A 19,596-nucleotide genomic window follows, 5' to 3' on the forward strand; every position below is an offset into this window, starting at 1 on the left:
ATATGGCATGGCGAACGGAGGCTACGGTCAGCGAGAGGGCCCAGGGGGGGAATTCCCCACGAGTGTTCTGACTTAGACAAAGATTAAGGTGGAAGGGGAGCGAGGAGGACAGAGGAGGATGGAGGACGTTTTGCCTTGAGTATCATGGATGACTGTAGAGCTCAGAGCCTGAGAGACCCAAAAGTCATAAAATAATAGGGAATGTTTGTGGTGGTTATTGTGGGAAAATTATACCATTATGTAACACGCATATGGCTTGCAAAATGTGACATCGGGAACAAGCAGCTTACACCAAAGGCACAGAAGCCCAGACATCTGCTGTGGAGCGCAGATCGTGCGGTAATACCCTCCGATACACAAAATATAACCTGTCCGCTCAATGTTTTTCATCCAGGTTGAGTTTCGGACATGAAAATCCCCATGTTAGGATTTGATTTGTTGTCACAAACACAGAGAGGGATATGGAAGTTCCATAATGCATTGCAAACAAGAGCGAGAAAAAAGTACAACGTAAAGCATAGATCCCTCAGAAATATCCAACTGACCTCCATCCTCACAATACTAGTGACCGTTTTCTTCTGTGGCAGTAAACCATTATCTTTTACTGGGTTGGAACTAGGATTGCAAAGGGAGGGTTTATTACTGGAAACGTTCAATGTTGACCAGTAAATTACCAGAATTTGGGTAAATTAAGTTATGTTTTGGGGGGAAATTTTATAAGATGACATCTAGTGGCCTTTCTGGGTACTTCAGATTATCATAAGCGTCTAATTATCTCTGGCCCTTCGTGTGGCCTTATTACATGTACAATACACGATTGTTATATTTAATAAAAATGTTTTATAAAAACGTATATGACAAAGCTGTATAAATATAAATCATTAACTTAGTGAATACCATCGGTGTATGAGGGGTTTCAGCATGAAACATGGCAGCCGGTAGGCTAGCGGTTAAGAGGGTGGGCCAGTAACCGAAAGGTTGCTGTCTTGAATTCCCGAGCTGACTAGGTGAAAAATCTGTCGTTGTGCCCTTGAGCAAGGCACTTAACCCTAATTGCTCCTGTAAAAGGCTCTGGATAAGAGCACCTGCTAAAATATAAATATCCTTTACGTATTTTCTTACACACTTTTGTTTATTTTACTGTCAAAATGTCTGTTGTAAAAATGTTGGTGCCAGTTGTGAAAAAAGCCAATAGTTTGAGTTAATTGAAAATAAGGACATTTTTGTTAAGATGCTTTTTTCATTAATGAGGCTATTTTCTCTTGAACCATATTGTATATCTACTAGAAACTCATGAACAGAATGGACACAGATAAATATATATAAATATATATACACTATACATTGAAACATTTACCAGTTACCAAAATTAACAGATTGCCATAGATTACCTGTTAATTAATCAAATTGTATTGGTCACACACACGTTATTAGCAGATGTTATTGCGGGTGTAGCGAAATGCTTGTGCTTCTAGCTCCAACAGTGCAGTAATATCTAACAAACTACACACATTTATGTTAGTAGGAATGAATTAAAACTATAAACATAAGGACGAGCAATATCAGGGCGGAACAGACTAAGATACAGTAGAATAGTATAGAAAACAGTATATACACATGAGATGAGCAATGCAGATATGTAAGCATTATTAGGTGAATGAAATGACGTAGAACAGTATAGAAAACAGTATAGACACATGAGATGAGTAATGGCAAATATATAAACATTAAGTGACTAAGAGACCATAGAATAGTATAGAATACAGCATATACAGTTGAAGTCAAGTTTACATACACCAAATACATTTAAACTCAGTTGTTCAACATTCCTGACATTTAATCCGAGTAAAAATTCCCTGTTTTAGGTCAATTAGGATCACCACTTTATATTAAGAATGTGAAATGTCAAAATAATAGTAGAGAGAATTATTTATTTCAGCTTGTATTTCCTTCATCACATTCCCAGTGGGTCAGAAGTTTACATAGACTCAATTAATATTTGGTAGCATTGCCTTTAAATTGTTTAACTTGGGTCAAACGTTTTGGTTAGCCTTCCACAAGCTTCCCACAATAATTTGGGTGAATTTTGGCCCATTTCTCGTGACAGAGCTGGTGTAACCGAGTCAGGTTTGTAGGCCCCTTTGCTCGCACACGCTTTTTCAGTTCTGTCCACACATTTTCTATATGATTGAGGTCAGGGCTTTGTTATGGCCACTCCAATACCTTGACTTTGTTGTCCTTAAGCCATTTTGCCACAACTTTGGAAATATGCTTGGGGTCATTGTCCATTTGGAAGACCCATTTGCAACCAAGCTTTAACTTCCTGACTGATGTCTTGAGATGTTGCTTCAATGTATCCACATAATTTTCCAACCTCATGATGGCATCTATTTTTCTAAAGTGCACCAGTCCCTCCTGCAACAAAGCACCCCCACAACATGATGCTGCCATCACCGTGCTTCACGGTTGGGATGGTGTTCTTCGACTTGCAAGCCTCCCCCTTTTTACTCCAAACATAGCGATGGTCATTATGGCCAAACAGTTCTATTTTTGTTTCATCAGACCAGAGGACTTTTCTCCAAAAAGTACGGTCTTTGTCCCCATCCCCATCTTTTAATGGCGGTTTTGGAGCAGTGGCTTCTTCCTTGCTGAGCGGCCTTTCAGGTTATGTCGATATAGTACTCGTTTTACTGTGGATATAGATACTTTTGTACCCGTTTCCTCCAGCATCTTCACAAGGTCCTTTGCTGTTGTTCTGGGATTGATTTGCACTTTTCGCACCAAAGTACGTTCATCTCTAGGAGACAGAACGCGTCTCCTTCCTGAGCGGTATGACAGCTGTGTGGTCCCATAGTGTTTATACTTGCATACTATTGTTTGTACAGCTGAATGTGGTACCTTCAGGCGTTTGGGAATGGCTCCCAAGGATGAACCACACTTGTGGAGGTCTTGGCTGATTTCTTTAGATTTTTCCATGATGTCAAGCAAAGAAGCACTGAGTTTGAAGGTAGGCCTTGAAATACATCCACAGGTACAACTCCAATTGACTCAAATTATGTCAAATAGCCTATCAGAAACTTTTAAAGCCATGACATCATTTTCTGGAATTTTCCTAGCTGTTTAAAAGGCACAGTCAACTTAGTGTATGTAAACTTCTGACTAGAGGTCGACCGATTATGATTTTTCAATGCCGATTATTGGAGGACCCAAAAAAGCCGATACCGATTAATCGGCTGATATTTTAAATGGATTTATTTATTTGTAATAATGACAATTACAACAATACTGAATGAACACTTTTATTTTAACTTAATATAATACATCAATAAAATCAATTTAGCCTAAAATAAAATCATCAAACATGTTCAATTTGGTTTAAATAATGCAAAAACAAAGTGTTGGAGAAGAAAGTAAAAATGCAATATGTGCCATGTAGAAAAGCTAACGTTTAAGTTCCTTGCCCAGAACATGAGAACATATGAAAGCTGGTGGTTCCTTTTAACATGAGTCTTCAATATTCCCAGGTAAGAAGTTTTAGGTTGTAGTTATTATTTAAATTATAGGACTTTTTCTCTCTATACCATTTGTATTTCATATACCTTTGACTATTGGATGTTCTTATAAGCACTTTAGTATTGCCAGTGTAACAGTATAGCTTCCATCCCTCTCCTCGCCTCTACCTGGGCTCGAACCAGGAACACATTGACAAAAGTTACCCACAAAGCATCGTTACCCATCGCTCCACAAATGCCGCGGCCCTTGCAGAGCAAGGGGAACAACTACTTCAAGGTCTCAGAGCGAGTGACGTCACCGATTGAAACTCTATTAGCGCGCACCCAGCTAACTAGCCCGGGAGTTGATAGGCTTGAAGTCATAAACAGCTCAATGCTTGAAGCACAGCGAAGAGCTGCTGGCAAACGCACGAAAGTGCTGTTTGAATGAATGCTTACGAGCCTGCTGGTGCCTACCATCGCTCAGTCAGACTGCTCTATCAAATCATATACTTAATTATATCATAATAACACACAGAAATATGAGCCTTAGGTCATTAATATGGTCAAATCCGGAAACTATCATTTCAAAAACAAAACATTATTATTATTATTATTATTATTATTATTTCAGTGAAATAGGGAACCGTTCCGTATTTTATCTAACGGGTGGCATCCAAAAGTCTAAATATTCCTGTTACATTGCACAACCTTCAATGTTATATCATAATTATGTAAAAGTCTGGCAAATTAGTTCGCAACGAGCCAGGCTGCCCAAACTGTTGCATATACCCTGACTCTGCGTGCAATGAACGCAAGAGAAGTGACAAAATTTCCCTAGTTTAATATTGCCTGCTAACCTGGATTTCTTTTAACTAAATATGCAGGTTTATTAAAATATACTTCTGTGTATTGATTTTAAGAAAGGCATTGATGTTTATGGTTAGGTACATTCGTGCAACGATTGTGCTCTTTCGCAAATGCGCTTTTGTTAAATCATCCCCCATTTGGCGAAGTTGGCTGTCTTTGTTAGGAAGAAATAGTCTTCACAGTTCACAATGAGCCAGGCGGCCTGAACTGCTGCATACAGTGGGACAAAAAAGTATTTAGTCAGCCACCAATTGTGCAAGTTCTACCACTTAAAAAGATGAGAGAGGCCTGTAATTTTCATCATAGGTACACTTCAACTATGACAGACTAAATGAGAAAAAAAAAATGTAAGGAATTTATTTGCAAATTATGGTGGAAAATAAGTATTTGGTCAATAACAAAAGTTTATCTCAATACTTTGTTATATACCCTTTGTTGGCAATGACAGTTTTCTGTAAGTCTTCACAAGGTTTTCACACACTGTTGCTGGTATTTTGGCCCATTCCTCCATGCAAATCTCCTCTATGATTAGTGATGTTTTGGGACTGTTGCTGGGCAACACGGACTTTCAACTCCCTCCAAAGATTTTCCATGGGGTTGAGATCTGGAGACTGGCTAGGCCAGTCCAGGACCTTGAAATGCTTCTTACGAAGCCAGTCCTTCGTTGCCCGGGCGGTGTGTTTGGGATCATTGTCATGCTGAAAGACCCAGCCTCGTTTCACCCAGCCCTTGCTGATGGAAGGAGGTTTTCACTCAAAATCTCACGATACATGGCCCCATTCATTCTTTCCTTTACACGGATCAGTCATCCTGGTCCCTTTGCAGAAAAACAGCCCCAAAGCATGATGTTTCCACCCCATGCTTCACAGTAGGTATGGTGTTCTTTGGATGCAACTCAGCATTCTTTGTCCTCCAAACACGACGAGTTGAGTTTTTACCAAAAAGTTATATTTTGGGTTCATCTGACCATATGACATTCTCCCAATCTTCTTCTGGATCATCCAAATGCTCTCTAGCAAATTTCAGACGGGCCTGGACATGTACTGGCTTAAGCAGGGGGACACGTCTGGCACTGCAGGATTTGAGTCCCTGGCGGCGTAGTGTGTTACTGATGGTAGGCTTTGTTACTTTGGTCCCAGCTCTCTGCAGGTCATTCACTAGGTCCCCCCGTGTGGTTCTGGGATTTTTGCTCACCGTTCTTGTGATCATTTTGACCCCACGGGGTGAGATCTTGCCTGGAGCCCCAGATCGAGGGAGATTATCAGTGGTCTTGTATGTCTTCCATTTCCTAATAATTGCTCCCACCGTTGATTTCTTCAAACCAAGCTGCTTACCTATTGCAGATTCAGTCTTCCCAGCCTGGTGCAGGTGTACAATTTTGTTTCTGGTGTCCTTTGACAGCTCTTTGGTCTTGGCCATAGTGGAGTTTGGAGTGTGACTGTTTGAGGTTGTGGACAGGTGTCTTTTAAACTGATAACAAGTTCAAACAGGTGCCATTAATACAGGTAACGAGTGGAGGACAGATGAGCCTCAAAGCAGAAGTTACAGGTCTGTGAGAGCCATAAATCTTGCTTGTTTGTAGGTGACCAAATACTTATTTTCCACCATAATTTGCAAATAAATTCATTAAACATCCTACAATGTGATTTTCTGGATTTTTTTTCTCATTTTGTCTGTCATAGTTGAAGTGTGATGAAAATTACAGGCCTCTCTCATATTTTTAAGTGGGAGAACTTGCACAATTGGTGGCGACTAAATACTTTTTTGCCCCACTGTATACCCCGATTCTGTTGCACAGAACGCAAGAGAAGTGACACAATTTCCCTAGTTAAAAGAAATTCATGTTAGCAGGCAATATTAACTAAATATGCAGGTTTAAAAATATATACTTGTGTATTGATTTTAAGAAAGGAGTTAATGTTCATGGTTGGGTACACATTGGTGCAATGACAGTGCTTTTTTCGCGAATGCGCTTGTTAAATCCCCCGTTTGGCAAAGTGGGCTGTGATTCAATGATAAATTAACAGGCACCGAATCGATTGTATGCAACGCAGGACAAGCTAGATAAACTAGTAATATCATCAACCATGTGTAGTTAACTAGTGATTATGTTAAGATTGATTGTTTTTTCTAAGATAAGTTTAATGCTAGCTAGCACCTTACCTTGGCTCCTTGCTGCACTCGCATAACAGGTAGTCAGCCTGCCACGCAGTCTCCTCGTGGAGTGCAATGTAATCGGCCATGATCGGTGTCCAAAAATGCCGATTACCGATTGTTATGAAAACTTGAAATCGGCCCTAATTAATCGGCCATTCCAATTAATCGGTCAGCCTCTACATCAGACCCACTGGAATTCTGGACCCACTGGAATTCTGCCTTCTGGATGATAGCGGGGTGAATGGGCAGTGGCTCTGGTAATTTACCAAAATGACTGAAGATTCGGTTAACTTATGTCAATTATTGGTAGCTTTGCAACCCTAGTTGAAACACAGACCAAAATCAGCGCCTTTCATTGTGACACGCAAGCACCATCCATCCCAAGGGGACAAGACTCAGAAGTCATTCTGTTCCAATTAAAACACTCTGTGTGTACCGCGATGTCATGCTCTGTGGACCCATCATGGTCAAATGCTTGTCATTGTCCTACTAAATGTAAAGTATGGGGTATAAATATCATTTGTGTAATGGGATAAACATATGGCACAGGACAGATATCAAATCAAACTTTTGTCACATGTGCCGAATACAAGTGTAGACCTTACCGTGAAATGCTTACTTACAACCCCTGAACCAACAGTGTAGACCTTACCGTGAAATGCTTACTTACAACCCCTGAACCAACAGTGTAGACCTTACCGTGAAATGCTTACTTACAACCCCTGAACCAACAGTGTAGTTCAAGAAGAGTTAAGAAAATATTTACCAAATAAACTAAAGTTTTAAAAAATTATAAAAAGTAACACCATAAAATAACAATAACGAGGCTATATACGGGGGTACCGGTACCGAGCCAATGTGCAGGGGTACAGGTTAGCCGAGGTCATTTGTACATGTAGGTAGGGGTGAAGTGACTATGCATAGATAATAAACTGCGAGTAGCAGCAGTGTACAAAATAAATGGGTGGGGGGGGGGGGGGTCATTGTAAATGGTCCGGTGGCCATTTGATTCATCTATTTGTGTATATTGAAGTTAGCTAAAGTTTGAAAAGTAGAAATGGTTAGTGTCAAACTATGACAGTTTCTGGTGAAAGGAAGTTGTCTGTGTGAGATCCAAGTTTAATTCACGGGTTGTAGATGTAGTCTGTGGGACTACAGGTTGTAGATGTAGAACTAAAATGAACATGAAAGTAACATAACAGTACTTATTGTTAGTGTTATTGGGATTAGTTCAGATATATCAGTATTTGGAGGGTTTGTCATGGACACATTCTCAGTAACAATTTTGTTATTGAGAATGTGTGACGCACATTGCAGACGAGCCATGTGCTAAATGTAGAAATAAATAGGTGATCATTTTCAATATCCTCCTCTATCAGCTTTGGCTGAGGCAAAGCTCCCCTAGTTAGGAGATTATTGCATTGTGTAGCTTGTTTTGAAAACACCCATTTTTCTTGATTATGTCACCACTGAACAGATGCCAATGTGTGTTAGCTAAAGTTTGGTATTAAGGATAAATCACCAATGCAGGGTTTGATCCTTAATTCGTTCCTATTCATCACGGTTAGTTCCCCGAACTTCAAAGCCACCATATGGACCCAATTGTGGTCGTTCCTGGCACATGAGCGACTGAAAGCTGAGGCACTACCGTACCTCCAGTTTCGCCGTGCACTGTCATCATACTTTGTGCTGAGCATTTATTGCATACTGTTCTGTACTCAAGCTACATGTCAGGTGAACTAAACTGGAGTTTTTTTTTTTTTTTGGGGGGGGGGGGGGTTAGTGGAGGGGGGAAAGTAGAATGAAAGGATGGGGAGTTGGAAGATATAAGAGGATAAAGGAGGACAGAAGTAAAATCAAGGTAAATAGAAAAAAGGTGCCCAACGACCAACAGCTGTTTTCATCACGTCACAGAAGAGCTTATACAGGGGTGGTTTGATTAGGAGAGCTAGGCTTCCCCCTCCGCCTCACAGGCAGGGTGACCGCCGGTCGGTGACTGGAGAGTAATGAAAGAGGAGATTGTGGGATGAGCGTCAGGTCATCTGAGGATGACAGACTCAGGAGGCAAAGGGTGACAACGGATTTGACGCCCGCGGGCCAGAGCAGAGCAGGGCTTGCTGGCTGGCTGGGCTGGGTGGCTGGGTGAGTGAGGTTTAGGGAGATTTACCTCATCATCTCAGGCTGGACTAAACGGTGTCATGATCAAGATTAGAGGTTCGTTTGGAGTACACAACAGATTACATGGTCATATAAATCTGTTGAACACAACATATTGTTCTAGATTTTCATTAGTGGTAAACAAGGGGATAAATATCTGGGATCAGTTGAAAGTCTATCCATGAACAAAGTCAGAGAGAACATGGTGAATCATCTGAACTAAATTAACAGATTTGATAATACAAGTAATGGAATCAAGCAGACAATGTAGCATGAATTCTTTACACTTTTCTACATATCATAAAGAGACTAAATAACCACATGAAGGACTGTACTACAGCATTTTTCTTTCTTTCCGTCTCTATTTGGTAGATGTTTGTTCAATTATTGCAAAATGATCACCCTGTTGATCTAATGGTAAATCAATTCCAAACATCAATCAATCCTTGTTTCTGTCTACAACACACCTGTTTAACAGTCTCCTCAAGCCAGTCGACCCAGACAGCAATGCCTTTCAAATTCCTCTGCTCCATCGCTTTAATGTTTCCAATTAGTCCCCACAGTCCCACGGCTAAACAGTCTCACCAAGCTTTACCAAGGCTCGTGGCAACAAATGCCTTCGGATGTCGATAATCTTCAACCTTCGACACTCCTTGGGGTTGTTTGTTCTTCATAGGTTTTCTATGTGGGGTGGATGATACAACAACAATCTCTCTCTGCCCTTAGACACAAATCAGAAACCAAAGCAAACCGGTTAACCTCTCCATTTTTCACACAAACAGTATTCATCCAAAAGTCTACATTTTTCTGTCTCATCAGTCGTTTAAACCGTGAAACACAAAATGAACTGTATAATAGAATATATCTGATGAGGTTATTATGGATCGTGTTGGACTAAACAGATTATATGTGTCCTCCTGTTACCATCTTCAATCAGTTGCGAAAACGTCCAGTTGCATTTGAACTTTGTCAAGGGAACGTTTCAAACAGGATATCCTGCCATCTGCTCCTCCAGAAGACTCATTCCAGGAGTCAGTCACTTGAGACCTGAGTTGACTGCCTGCTTCTTCACACAGAGCCACATCAATGTCTTTTAAAAGTAGCCAACAAAAGAACAACCTTTTCCCAATCAACTTAAAAGTATCTTCAGTTATCTGTAGCGAGTTAAGGGACTTAATGAAAACCGGCCATCAGTGGGGAGGTCCTAAAGAATGTACAACGCTTTCAAGCGGAGTTGAAACCTGCATTAATATCTTTTCATGGAAGAACATTAAAGGAATCCCTGCTTTTGTCTCTTAACATTAACAATGGAGAACCTGTTCCATAGAAGCCTACATTCCCTTGATTCCTTCCACATTCCTTTTTTAATGCAGATATTACATGTGAGAAAATGAAATAACAATATACTAATCATGATCAATCTGGTTTCCCTCCCCTTTGAACACCTGACGGCATTCTGTTCTCAAGAGGAAAAGGAACACACGCTGTCTGACAACCTGACAGCCACACAAAGGCCTCAGAAAGAACTGGGGTGAATGGGGGAAACTGCAGTGGGGTCCCGGGCAAGGCCTGCCAGAATTTGGCACCTGCTGATCACGTGCACATTTTATGACCTCCTCTCCATTCCCCACCCACAGTATACATATAATATATATTTGAATATTGTCAATACGCAACACACACACACACACACACACACACACACACACACACACACACACACACACTGACAATACTCAAAGAAAGTCAATGCCCCGCTGTTCCACGATGATAAATGTGATGGCTTTGTATCTCACCGCAGGTTCCTGCAGGCTCAGGTCAATCGCTATTAAATTACAAACGTCCACCTCTCAAAAGCCGATTGATAGATGGATACTGCAAACACACAAACCACAAAGAGCCCTCCGTTGCTTTCACAAACCCACCAGTTGTGCAGCCTGAAAAAAGGGCTTTTAGGTTGTTGAGATTTTTTACTTGTGCATTTGCAAATTCATTTGGGCTCTCAGTAACACCATACACTCTCCAGAGCTTGGACCGAGTGGACATTTGTGAGAGCGACAGAGCGACAGAAAAATACCTATACAGAGAAATCTTCTGGTATTTCTACTCTATTTGTTTCTCTGAGCGTTTTATATTTTCAAAGAGCTGGACTAACTGTGTTTGGAAAAGGACCGCGGGCATGTTGGGGGATTGTCGGCCATGCATATAATCGCTTACTTACACTCTGTGAGTTTGCTTTGGATCAGGCAAATTACCATCTGAAAATGAGCTGAAAAACACTCTGGGCGAGAGGCCTGCGTCATCCATGGCAGTTCACTTTCAGTATTTCTTACCGCAGCGAATATACAGGGAAACATGTGGAGATGCACACAAACACACACACTGCTCAGAAACTGTAGTTGCATCATTGCTTTCAATGTACTTCAAATTTAAAGAGGAAAAAATACTCTCTAAATACTATAGAAACAAACCTTACTCTTAATCTTGGCACAGAATCTGTCTAGTTGTGTGGTAATGCATTATGATGATGTTGAATGTTAAACTTGTCACTGTGAGGGAATATGCGCTTCCAGCATAAAGTGGACTCAAATCACATAATACACTCGCTCTAATTGGGAAGGCCATAAAATAAAGTCTGCGTGACACAATTACTGCAGGCAGGGTCACACAAACACTCTCACACACAACTTTCATGGACAGGGAGACGTAGGCTTAAATAATTAGCTATAATATGCCACAAGAGTATGCTCAGAACAATATGTGCACTTGGGTGAGCGGCGGAGACTGCTTTCATCTTTTCCACTGTGTTCGGTCACCCCCGAAGAATGGCAAGGCTTGAAAGGAAGCACAGGAATCGCAAAAAAAAAACTGCATCATATGTTTATGAATTTCTATTCAATAAATGCCATGCCGCCCTCATGAAAATATGGGCATTATGGTTTCGCTTAAAATGGAATATCAAGGAAGAAATTCCCGCTGTGATACATGAGAGAAATGTTCAAGCAGCAACACCAACATTGGCTTGACAAGCACACACCTGTGTGGTCAACACTTAGGGAAAAAAAGGACTTTTGTCTAAATACCTTTGGTGTTTCAACGTTAATATTCAAATTTAAAACGGCTATGATGCCGTCGTTTTCATGTGAAGAAGTGGCTGCTGTTGATTTGGTCTGTAATAGGAAGCAGACCCTCTCTGTTGCGTCGAGGTTTGGAGCACTTAGCAGCTAGCGCATTGTTTTGGAACAGAGCAATAAAAAAGAACCACCCCTCATCACTGAGCCGAGACAACAGCTTATATAGAGACGCCTGGATCCAATCGATCCACAATGACAGTTCTCTAATCTATATGCATGTTATTTTACTTACAAATGTAAACTCATTGTTTGGTATTAGCTGAAGTGAATTTCTAAGTACAATTTGAGGTAACAATGGATATTTTCTGGGGCTTTGAAATAATTCATAATACATTCAATATATTCCTTAACCACAATGTTCAAATTAAATAATGATTCTTTTTTTATATGTTACCTATACTGATGAAGCACTTAAGTCAATCCAAAGAGATAGAGAAAAACCCCTCTCCTCCTAAAAAGGTTGCCACCTCTTTCCATCTCACCCAAACACTTCACATAGCCACATCAACATCTGTAATGAATACATCAACATCTGTAATGTATACATACACTACGGTACGTGCGAGAGTGATAGATAGGCCTTAGCGAAAACACGAAAACACGAAACAGGATATTAAATCTCCGTAGACACTACTAATCTTGACTCTTACACAACTAACTTCTCTCCAGTCAGTCAGATTGCTATTAACCATGCTCCCAAACCCTATCAGCTCTCTGGGCCGGATTAAAAGCCTGCAACTCTCTTTCTCTTTCTCTCTCCACTCTGCTTTATTTAATCAGTGGCCTGGTTATCCCTAGAAGGCAAATTACTGTAGCCAGGGATGATGACACTGACCTTGTGACATGGGGGAATTGGATGGGGAAGTGGAGGACCCGACACTTTGGGCGTATGAGCTTGTCCAGGTCTTTGGGCCTGTGGTCGGGGATCATCTTCATGAAGGACGAAATGGAGGACAGGAAAGACTCCATGTTGAAAGAAGAGTTGAACGCCACCACATCTGCCACCAAGCTGGGGGGAAAGGAAAAGGGTACACACACAGTCAGTGACACACACACGCGTACGTACACACACAAAGTGACACTACTTCATTTGCAGATTCAGTGTGTGCCACATGGAACAGTTCAGCATAGTCTGCATTTATCAGTACAGTCTTAAATGGCTCCCATTCTCTTTCATTAGAACGAAAGCCATGCATTATAATTCAAATTAGCAAAGCAATCTGGCTTGAATCCAATCAAACATCTCTTAATGATCCATTCCCTTTGAGTAGCGTATTATTTAATGCTGCCATATTTGACTGGGTTAATGCCATTAAAGTAGATTGAGTGGGCCTTGCAGAACTGACTTATTGACGCGTTGCCCTATGCAGATCAACAACAATCACTTTTCTTTAGAGTGCCCCTCTCTTTACTGTTTGCCTTCTGATTAATGACAGCCCAGTCGCTCGACAAGAGTGACTTCAATTACCCAGAGAGCATCATGTCGGCCTGCCGTAATTAACCAATCATGTTGCGCCCCAGACATGCTCATTAAGACAAACTATTACTGTATGAATAGTGTGTTGTTTGTTTATTTTAAATACACAAACAAACAGAGCAATTATGCTCGTTGCTCATCGTCTTTGCTTGTTACGACCTCTTGTTCCTACTGTTAACTGGGATAATAACGTGCACTCACTGTGCACCAGATAGATTGTGTACTATATTATACATTGTGTACTGCACACTCAAGGCCGGGCTGGTCTTTACCATGAGAGAACCTGGTTGTATCCGTACTGGAAGTCTCTGTCCTGGCTCTTGCGGACTGGATAGACCAGCTGGTTCTCGTGGAAGTAGAGCACCTTCTTCAGTGTGGCCAGGTCAGGACGCAGGGCCACCAGTTCAGACAGGTTCAGCACAGAACTGGCAAACAGGACCCTGAGGACCAGAACACAGCACAGGGGGTTAGGATGGTGAGTTAATCTATCTGCAAATACAGTGCATTCAGAAAGTATTCAGACCCCTTGATTTCCTTTCCACATTTTGTTACGTTACAACCTTATTCTAAAATTGATTAAATAACAAAAAATCGTCATCAATCTACACACAATACCCCATAATGACAAAGCGAAAACTGGTTTTTAGAAATGCTGCAAATGTATAAAAACTGAAATGGCTTATTTACATAAGTATTCAGATGCTTTGCTATGAGACTCAAAATTGAGCTCAGGTGCATCCTGTCTGTCTTTCAGATGTTTCTACAACTTGGAGTTCACCTGTGGTAAATTCAATTGATTGGACATGATTTGGACAGGCACACATATGTCTATATTAGGTCCCACGGTTGACAGTGCATGTCGAGCAAAAACCAAGCCATGAGGTCGAAGGAATTGTCAGTTGAGCTCCGAGACAAGTCAAGGCACAGATCTGGGGAAGGGTACCAAAAAATGTCTGCAGCATTGAAGGTCCCCAAGAACACAATGGCCATCATCATTCTAAATTGAAAGAACCACCAATACTCATCCTAGAGCTGTCTGCCCGGCCAAACTGAGCAATCGGGCGGGAAGGCCCTTGGTCAGGGAGGTGACCAAGACCCGATATTCACTCTGACAGAGCTCCAGAGCACCACATGTTTTCAGAGCCAGGGACTGGGAGGCTAGTCAGGATCGAGGGAAAAATGAACAGAGCAAAGTACAGAGATATCCTGAAAACCTGCTCCAGAGCACTCAGGACCTTACACAGCCAAGAAAACACAGGAGCGGCATCGGGGCAAGTCTCTGAATGTCCTTGAGTGGTCCAGACAGAGTCCGGACTTGATCCCAATCAAACATCTCTGGAGAGACCTGAAAATAGCTGTGCAGCAACGCTCCTCATCCAACCTGACAGAGCTTGAGAGGATCTGCAGAGAAGAATAGGAGAAACTCCCCAAATACAGGTGTGCCAAGTTTATGGCGTCATACCCAAGAAAATTTGAGGCCGCCAAAGGTGCTTCAACAAAGTACTGAGTAAAGGGTCTGAATACTTATGTAAATGTTATTTCAGTTTTTTATTTTTTATTCATTTGCAAAAATTTCGAAAAAAATATTTTTGCTTTGTCATTTTGAGGTATTGTGTGTAGATTGATGAGGGGGGAAATCTATTTCATACATTTTAGAATAAGGCTGTAACGTAACAAAATGGGGAAACGGTCAAGGGGTCTGAATACATCAGAATGCACTGAACAATTATGTCTAACAAACGCTGGGCCTTACTACCATATCTTCGTGCTTGCTAATGTCGGACTAAAACTAAACCCTGGGAGGTGAGGGATAGCTCTCTTTTTAGCCGAGCCATATCAGACTTGAATGTCCCCACTGCTTTCAATGCCAACCACTAAAATGCCTTTTATCCATCAAAGGGATAAATCCTGCTAAATATGACCCATTTATCATAACCAGCAGGTAAAATAGTAACATCACCCAAATCTAATAATTTCCCAAGCAGGATAATCCACCCAGCCCTGCCCAGCTCTGCTGCAGCCTCTCAGACAATGCAGCATTTCCACCGCAGCCCTGTCTCTAACAGCATATCTCTCTCTCCGTCTCCCTCTGCGGCATCTCTGTATCTGTTGCGTGCTCAGCGATGAGGCTTTGAAGCTCCATCATCTTCCTATGTGACCTCATCCTCCACTTCAAGCCTTGGCCCATCCCTTCATCAGTCAGTCAGTCCCCTTAACCCATGAGCGAGGAATCTTTGATGTGGTTGAGTCCACGAGCCATCGCTAAGATCACGTCCCCGTGTGCCTCTCAGACATGGGATTAGCCCAATTTCCTAGCCTGTTTGGGCCTTCGATCAAAACTAAAAGAGGCCTACAGGACTGCATGTTACAGAAATCACCCTCACCCCCTAAACTCTGTCGGTAATGCGGGGGCTCTGACTCAAACCAGATGAGAGTTCTCTATTTTTACCTTTTTCATGCCAAGAATATTCCACAGGGACATCCTGTGTAGTTAAGAATTAGACGCACTGAAACTGCAGGGCTAAAGTATCCCTTTAGTGGGAGATGGATTTAAAAAAATACGTATTTACCTTTTTTCATATAAATAAGTAGAACATTTTGATTTGTTATGTGCTGAATTACCACTTGTCATCCCATAGAGGGAACAGCAAATATCCCATTCTCCAAAATCCAAAACAGCAGAACTGAGAAAGGGGGTTATGCTTAGTTACTTACTGTATGAGCTATTACTTAGCCACATGACATTCCATAATGTACCTAGCCACCAGAGGTGGGACAAGACACAAGTATTCAAGTCTCAAGTCACAAGATCCAAGTCAAGTCCCAAATAGAACTGTTAAGTCTTGAGTCAAGTCCAAGTCGTGCATTCAAAGAGCAAGTCAAGTCGCAGGTTTTTTCAAGTCAAGTAAAAAAAAATGAAGAAAAATAAAGGCAATGAGTTGTTCAAATACAAATCTAAGTTTATTTATTGAGATTACCAGAGAACAAGTTATTTTGTCTACAATGCATTTTGATTAGAACTACGTAATAATTGATTTGAACAACAAATTCCAAATGGGAGCTTCATAAGTAAATGATCCATTTCAGGCAATGTTGACTTACCAAAAGACCAGTATGCCAATGCTAGTAATTGTTGCTTGAGGCCCCATTGCTGGTGATCTTGCAAAGTTAACTGTCCATATTATTGACCAATGGTGTAAAGTACTTAAGTAAAAAATACTTTAAAGTACAACTTCAGTAGTTTTTTGGTATCTGTACTTTACTATATATATTTTGGACAACTTTTACTGCACTACATTTCTAAACCTCACACTAAACGTCAACAAAACTAAGGAGATGATTGTGGACTTCAGGAAACAGCAGAGGGAACACCCCCCTATCCACATCGATGGAACAGTAGTGGAGAGGGTAGCAAGTTTTAAGTTCCTCGGCATACACATCACAGACAAACTGAATTGGTCCACTCACACAGACAGCATTGTGAAGAAGGCGCAGCAGCGCCTCTTCAACCTCAGGAGGCTGAAGAAATTCGGCTTGTCACCAAAAGCACTCACAAACTTCTACAGATGCACAATCGAGAGCATCCTGTCGGGCTGTATCACCGCCTGGTACGGCAACTGCTCCGCCCTCAACCGTAAGGCTCTCCAGAGGGTAGTGAGGTCTGCACAACGCATCACCGGGGGCAAACTACCTGCCCTCCAGGACACCTACACCACCCGATGTCACAGGAAGGCCATAAAGATCATCAAGGACATCAACCACCCGAGCCACTGCCTGTTCACCCCGCTATCATCCAGAAGGCGAGGTCAGTACAGGTGCATCAAAGCTGGGACCGAGAGACTGAAAAACAGCTTCTATCTCAAGGCCATCAGACTGTTAAACAGCCACCACTAACATTGAGTGGCTGCTGCCAACACACTGACACTGACTCAACTCCAGCCACTTTAATAATGGGAATTGATGGAAAATGATGTAAATATATCACTAGCCACTTTAAACAATGCTACCTTATATAATGTTACTTACCCTACATTATTCATCTCATATGCATACGTATATACTGTACTCTATATCATCGACTGTATTCTTATGTAATACATGTATCACTAGCCACTTTAACTATGCCACTTTGTTTACATACTCATCTCATATGTATATACTGTACTCGATACCATCTACTGTATCTTGCCTATGCTGCTCTGTACCATCACTCATTCATATATCCTTATGTACATATTCTTTATCCCCTTACACTGTGTACAAGACAGTAGTTTTGGAATTGTTAGTTAGATTACTTGTTATTACTGCATTGTCGGAACTAGAAGCACAAGCATTTCGCTACACTCGCATTAACATCTGCTAACCATGTGTATGTGACAAATAAAATTTGATTTGATTTGATTTAAAGAGAATCATGTACTTTTTACTTCATACATTTCCCCTGACACACAAAAGTACTCATTACATTTTGAATGCTTAACAGGACAGTAAAATGGTCCAATTCACACACGTATCAAGAGAACATCCCTGGTTATCCACTGCCTCTGATCTCACTAAACACAAATGCTTTGTTCGTAAATTATGTGTTTGGAGTGTGCCCCTGGCTATCCATACATTTATTTTAAAAAATTAAAAAATTGTGCCGTCTGATTTTCTTAATATAAGATATTTAAAATAATGTATACTTTTAGTTTTGATACTTAAGTATATTTTAGCAAATACATTTCCTTTTGATACATAAGTATATTTAACCAAATACTTATAGACTATTACTCAAGTAGTATTTTACTGAGAGTCATTTTCTATTAAGGTATCTTTCCTTTTACTCAAGTATGACAATTGGGTACTTTTTACACAACTGTTATTGACCAAACAAATTTGGAGCTGCATATTAATTTATGGCAATCCTACAATCTCGCTACAATTTGAAGTTTGCGATGCACAGCAAATCAGCAATCTGTTCGCTAGTTCAGTGGTTTTTGACCCGCGACACCCAAAAATGAGTGGTTCAAACTTAAAGTTTGCAACCCCGCACACGCCCATGCCCACACGGCGAACACGCACACAAATGTAGCCTGTCATTACAGCCATAAACGGTGATGCATTTTCAAAGTGCAAGATACAGAAATAAACTGTGTTTTACATCTGCATTTTGAGCTGAGTCATTCATGATAGCAATCAATATCAATTAGGTATAACTTTATCAAGTCATACTGTCACTTTTTGAAGTCAATAGCAAGCAGGATCATACGACCTCCCAGCATGCAGCGGGGGTTGAATGATCGGAATAGAAAGCATGTAGCCTTTTTCTTCCTAATAAATATCATCATTAATTCACCAGAATGTTACCAGAATCACCAGAATTTTCATCGCATAAATATTGAAGGTAGTGCGATGTTACAGCTAGCTATCTTTAGTCATAGCCAGTACGACCACTGAGGTAAAGAATCCACCAAAACTAGGCCCATTTTAAATATGAACATGATCTATGACATCACCAGGTAGCCCATTGTGGTGGCAAAGATGCGTCAGTAGAAGATTGCTAATTAGCACTTTACATGAATAATATTAATGTATTTTGTGAAGTGCACCAGTCCCTCCTGCAGAAAAACACCAACATGATGCTGCCACCCCCGTGCTTCACGGTTGGGATGGTGTTCTTCGGCTTGCAAGCCTCCCCCTTTTTCCTCCAAACATAACGATGGTCATTATGGCAAAACAGTTCTACTTTTGTTTCATCAGACCAGAGGACATTTCTCCAAAAAGTACGATCTCTGTCCCCATGTGCAGTTGCAAACCGTAGCCTGGCTTTTTTATAGCGGTTTTGGAGCAGTGGCTTCTTCCTTGCTGAGCGGCCTTTCAGGTTATGTCGATATAGGACTCATTTTACTGTGGATATAGATACTTTTGTACCTGTTTCCTCCAGCATCTTCACAAGGTCTTTTGCTGTTGTTCTGGGATTGATTTCCACTTTTCGCACCAAAGTACGTTCATCTCTAGGAGACAGAACGCATCTCCTTCCTGAGCGGAATAATGGCTGTGTGGTCCCATGTTGTTTATACATGCGCACTATTGTTTGTACAGATGAACATGGTACCTTCGGGCATTTGGAAATTGCTCCCAAGGATGAACCAGACTTGTGGAAGTCTCCAATTATTTTTCTGAGGTGTTGGCTGATTTATTTTGATTTTCCCATGATGTCAAGAAAAGAGGCACTGAGTTTGAAGGTAGTCCTTGAAATACATCCATAGGTACGCCTCCAATAGACTCAAATTATGTCAATTAGCCTATCAGAAGCTTCTAAAGCCAT

The 19,596-nt window shown here is 41.1% G+C and overlaps 1 protein-coding gene across 7 annotated transcripts in view; it reads right to left on the minus strand.

Annotated features, from left to right (window-relative positions):
- Window positions 1-19,596, minus strand: part of qtman (queuosine-tRNA mannosyltransferase) — a 48,674-nt gene that overhangs the window by 21,814 nt on the left and 7,264 nt on the right. For all 7 annotated transcript variants that reach the window (XM_090229912.1, XM_036974567.2, XM_090229911.1 and 4 more), the window contains 2 exons: window positions 13,559-13,726; window positions 12,645-12,818 (listed from right to left, as the gene is read on the minus strand). In XM_090229912.1, the coding sequence (XP_090086038.1) occupies window positions 12,645-12,818; window positions 13,559-13,726 (342 nt within the window). The remainder of the gene's footprint in view (window positions 1-12,644; window positions 12,819-13,558; window positions 13,727-19,596) is intronic.

The sequence above is a fragment of the Oncorhynchus mykiss genome, chromosome 3 (assembly GCF_057628025.1).
Source record: "Oncorhynchus mykiss isolate SJ-2025 chromosome 3, ASM5762802v1, whole genome shotgun sequence".
NCBI lineage: Eukaryota > Metazoa > Chordata > Actinopteri > Salmoniformes > Salmonidae > Oncorhynchus > Oncorhynchus mykiss.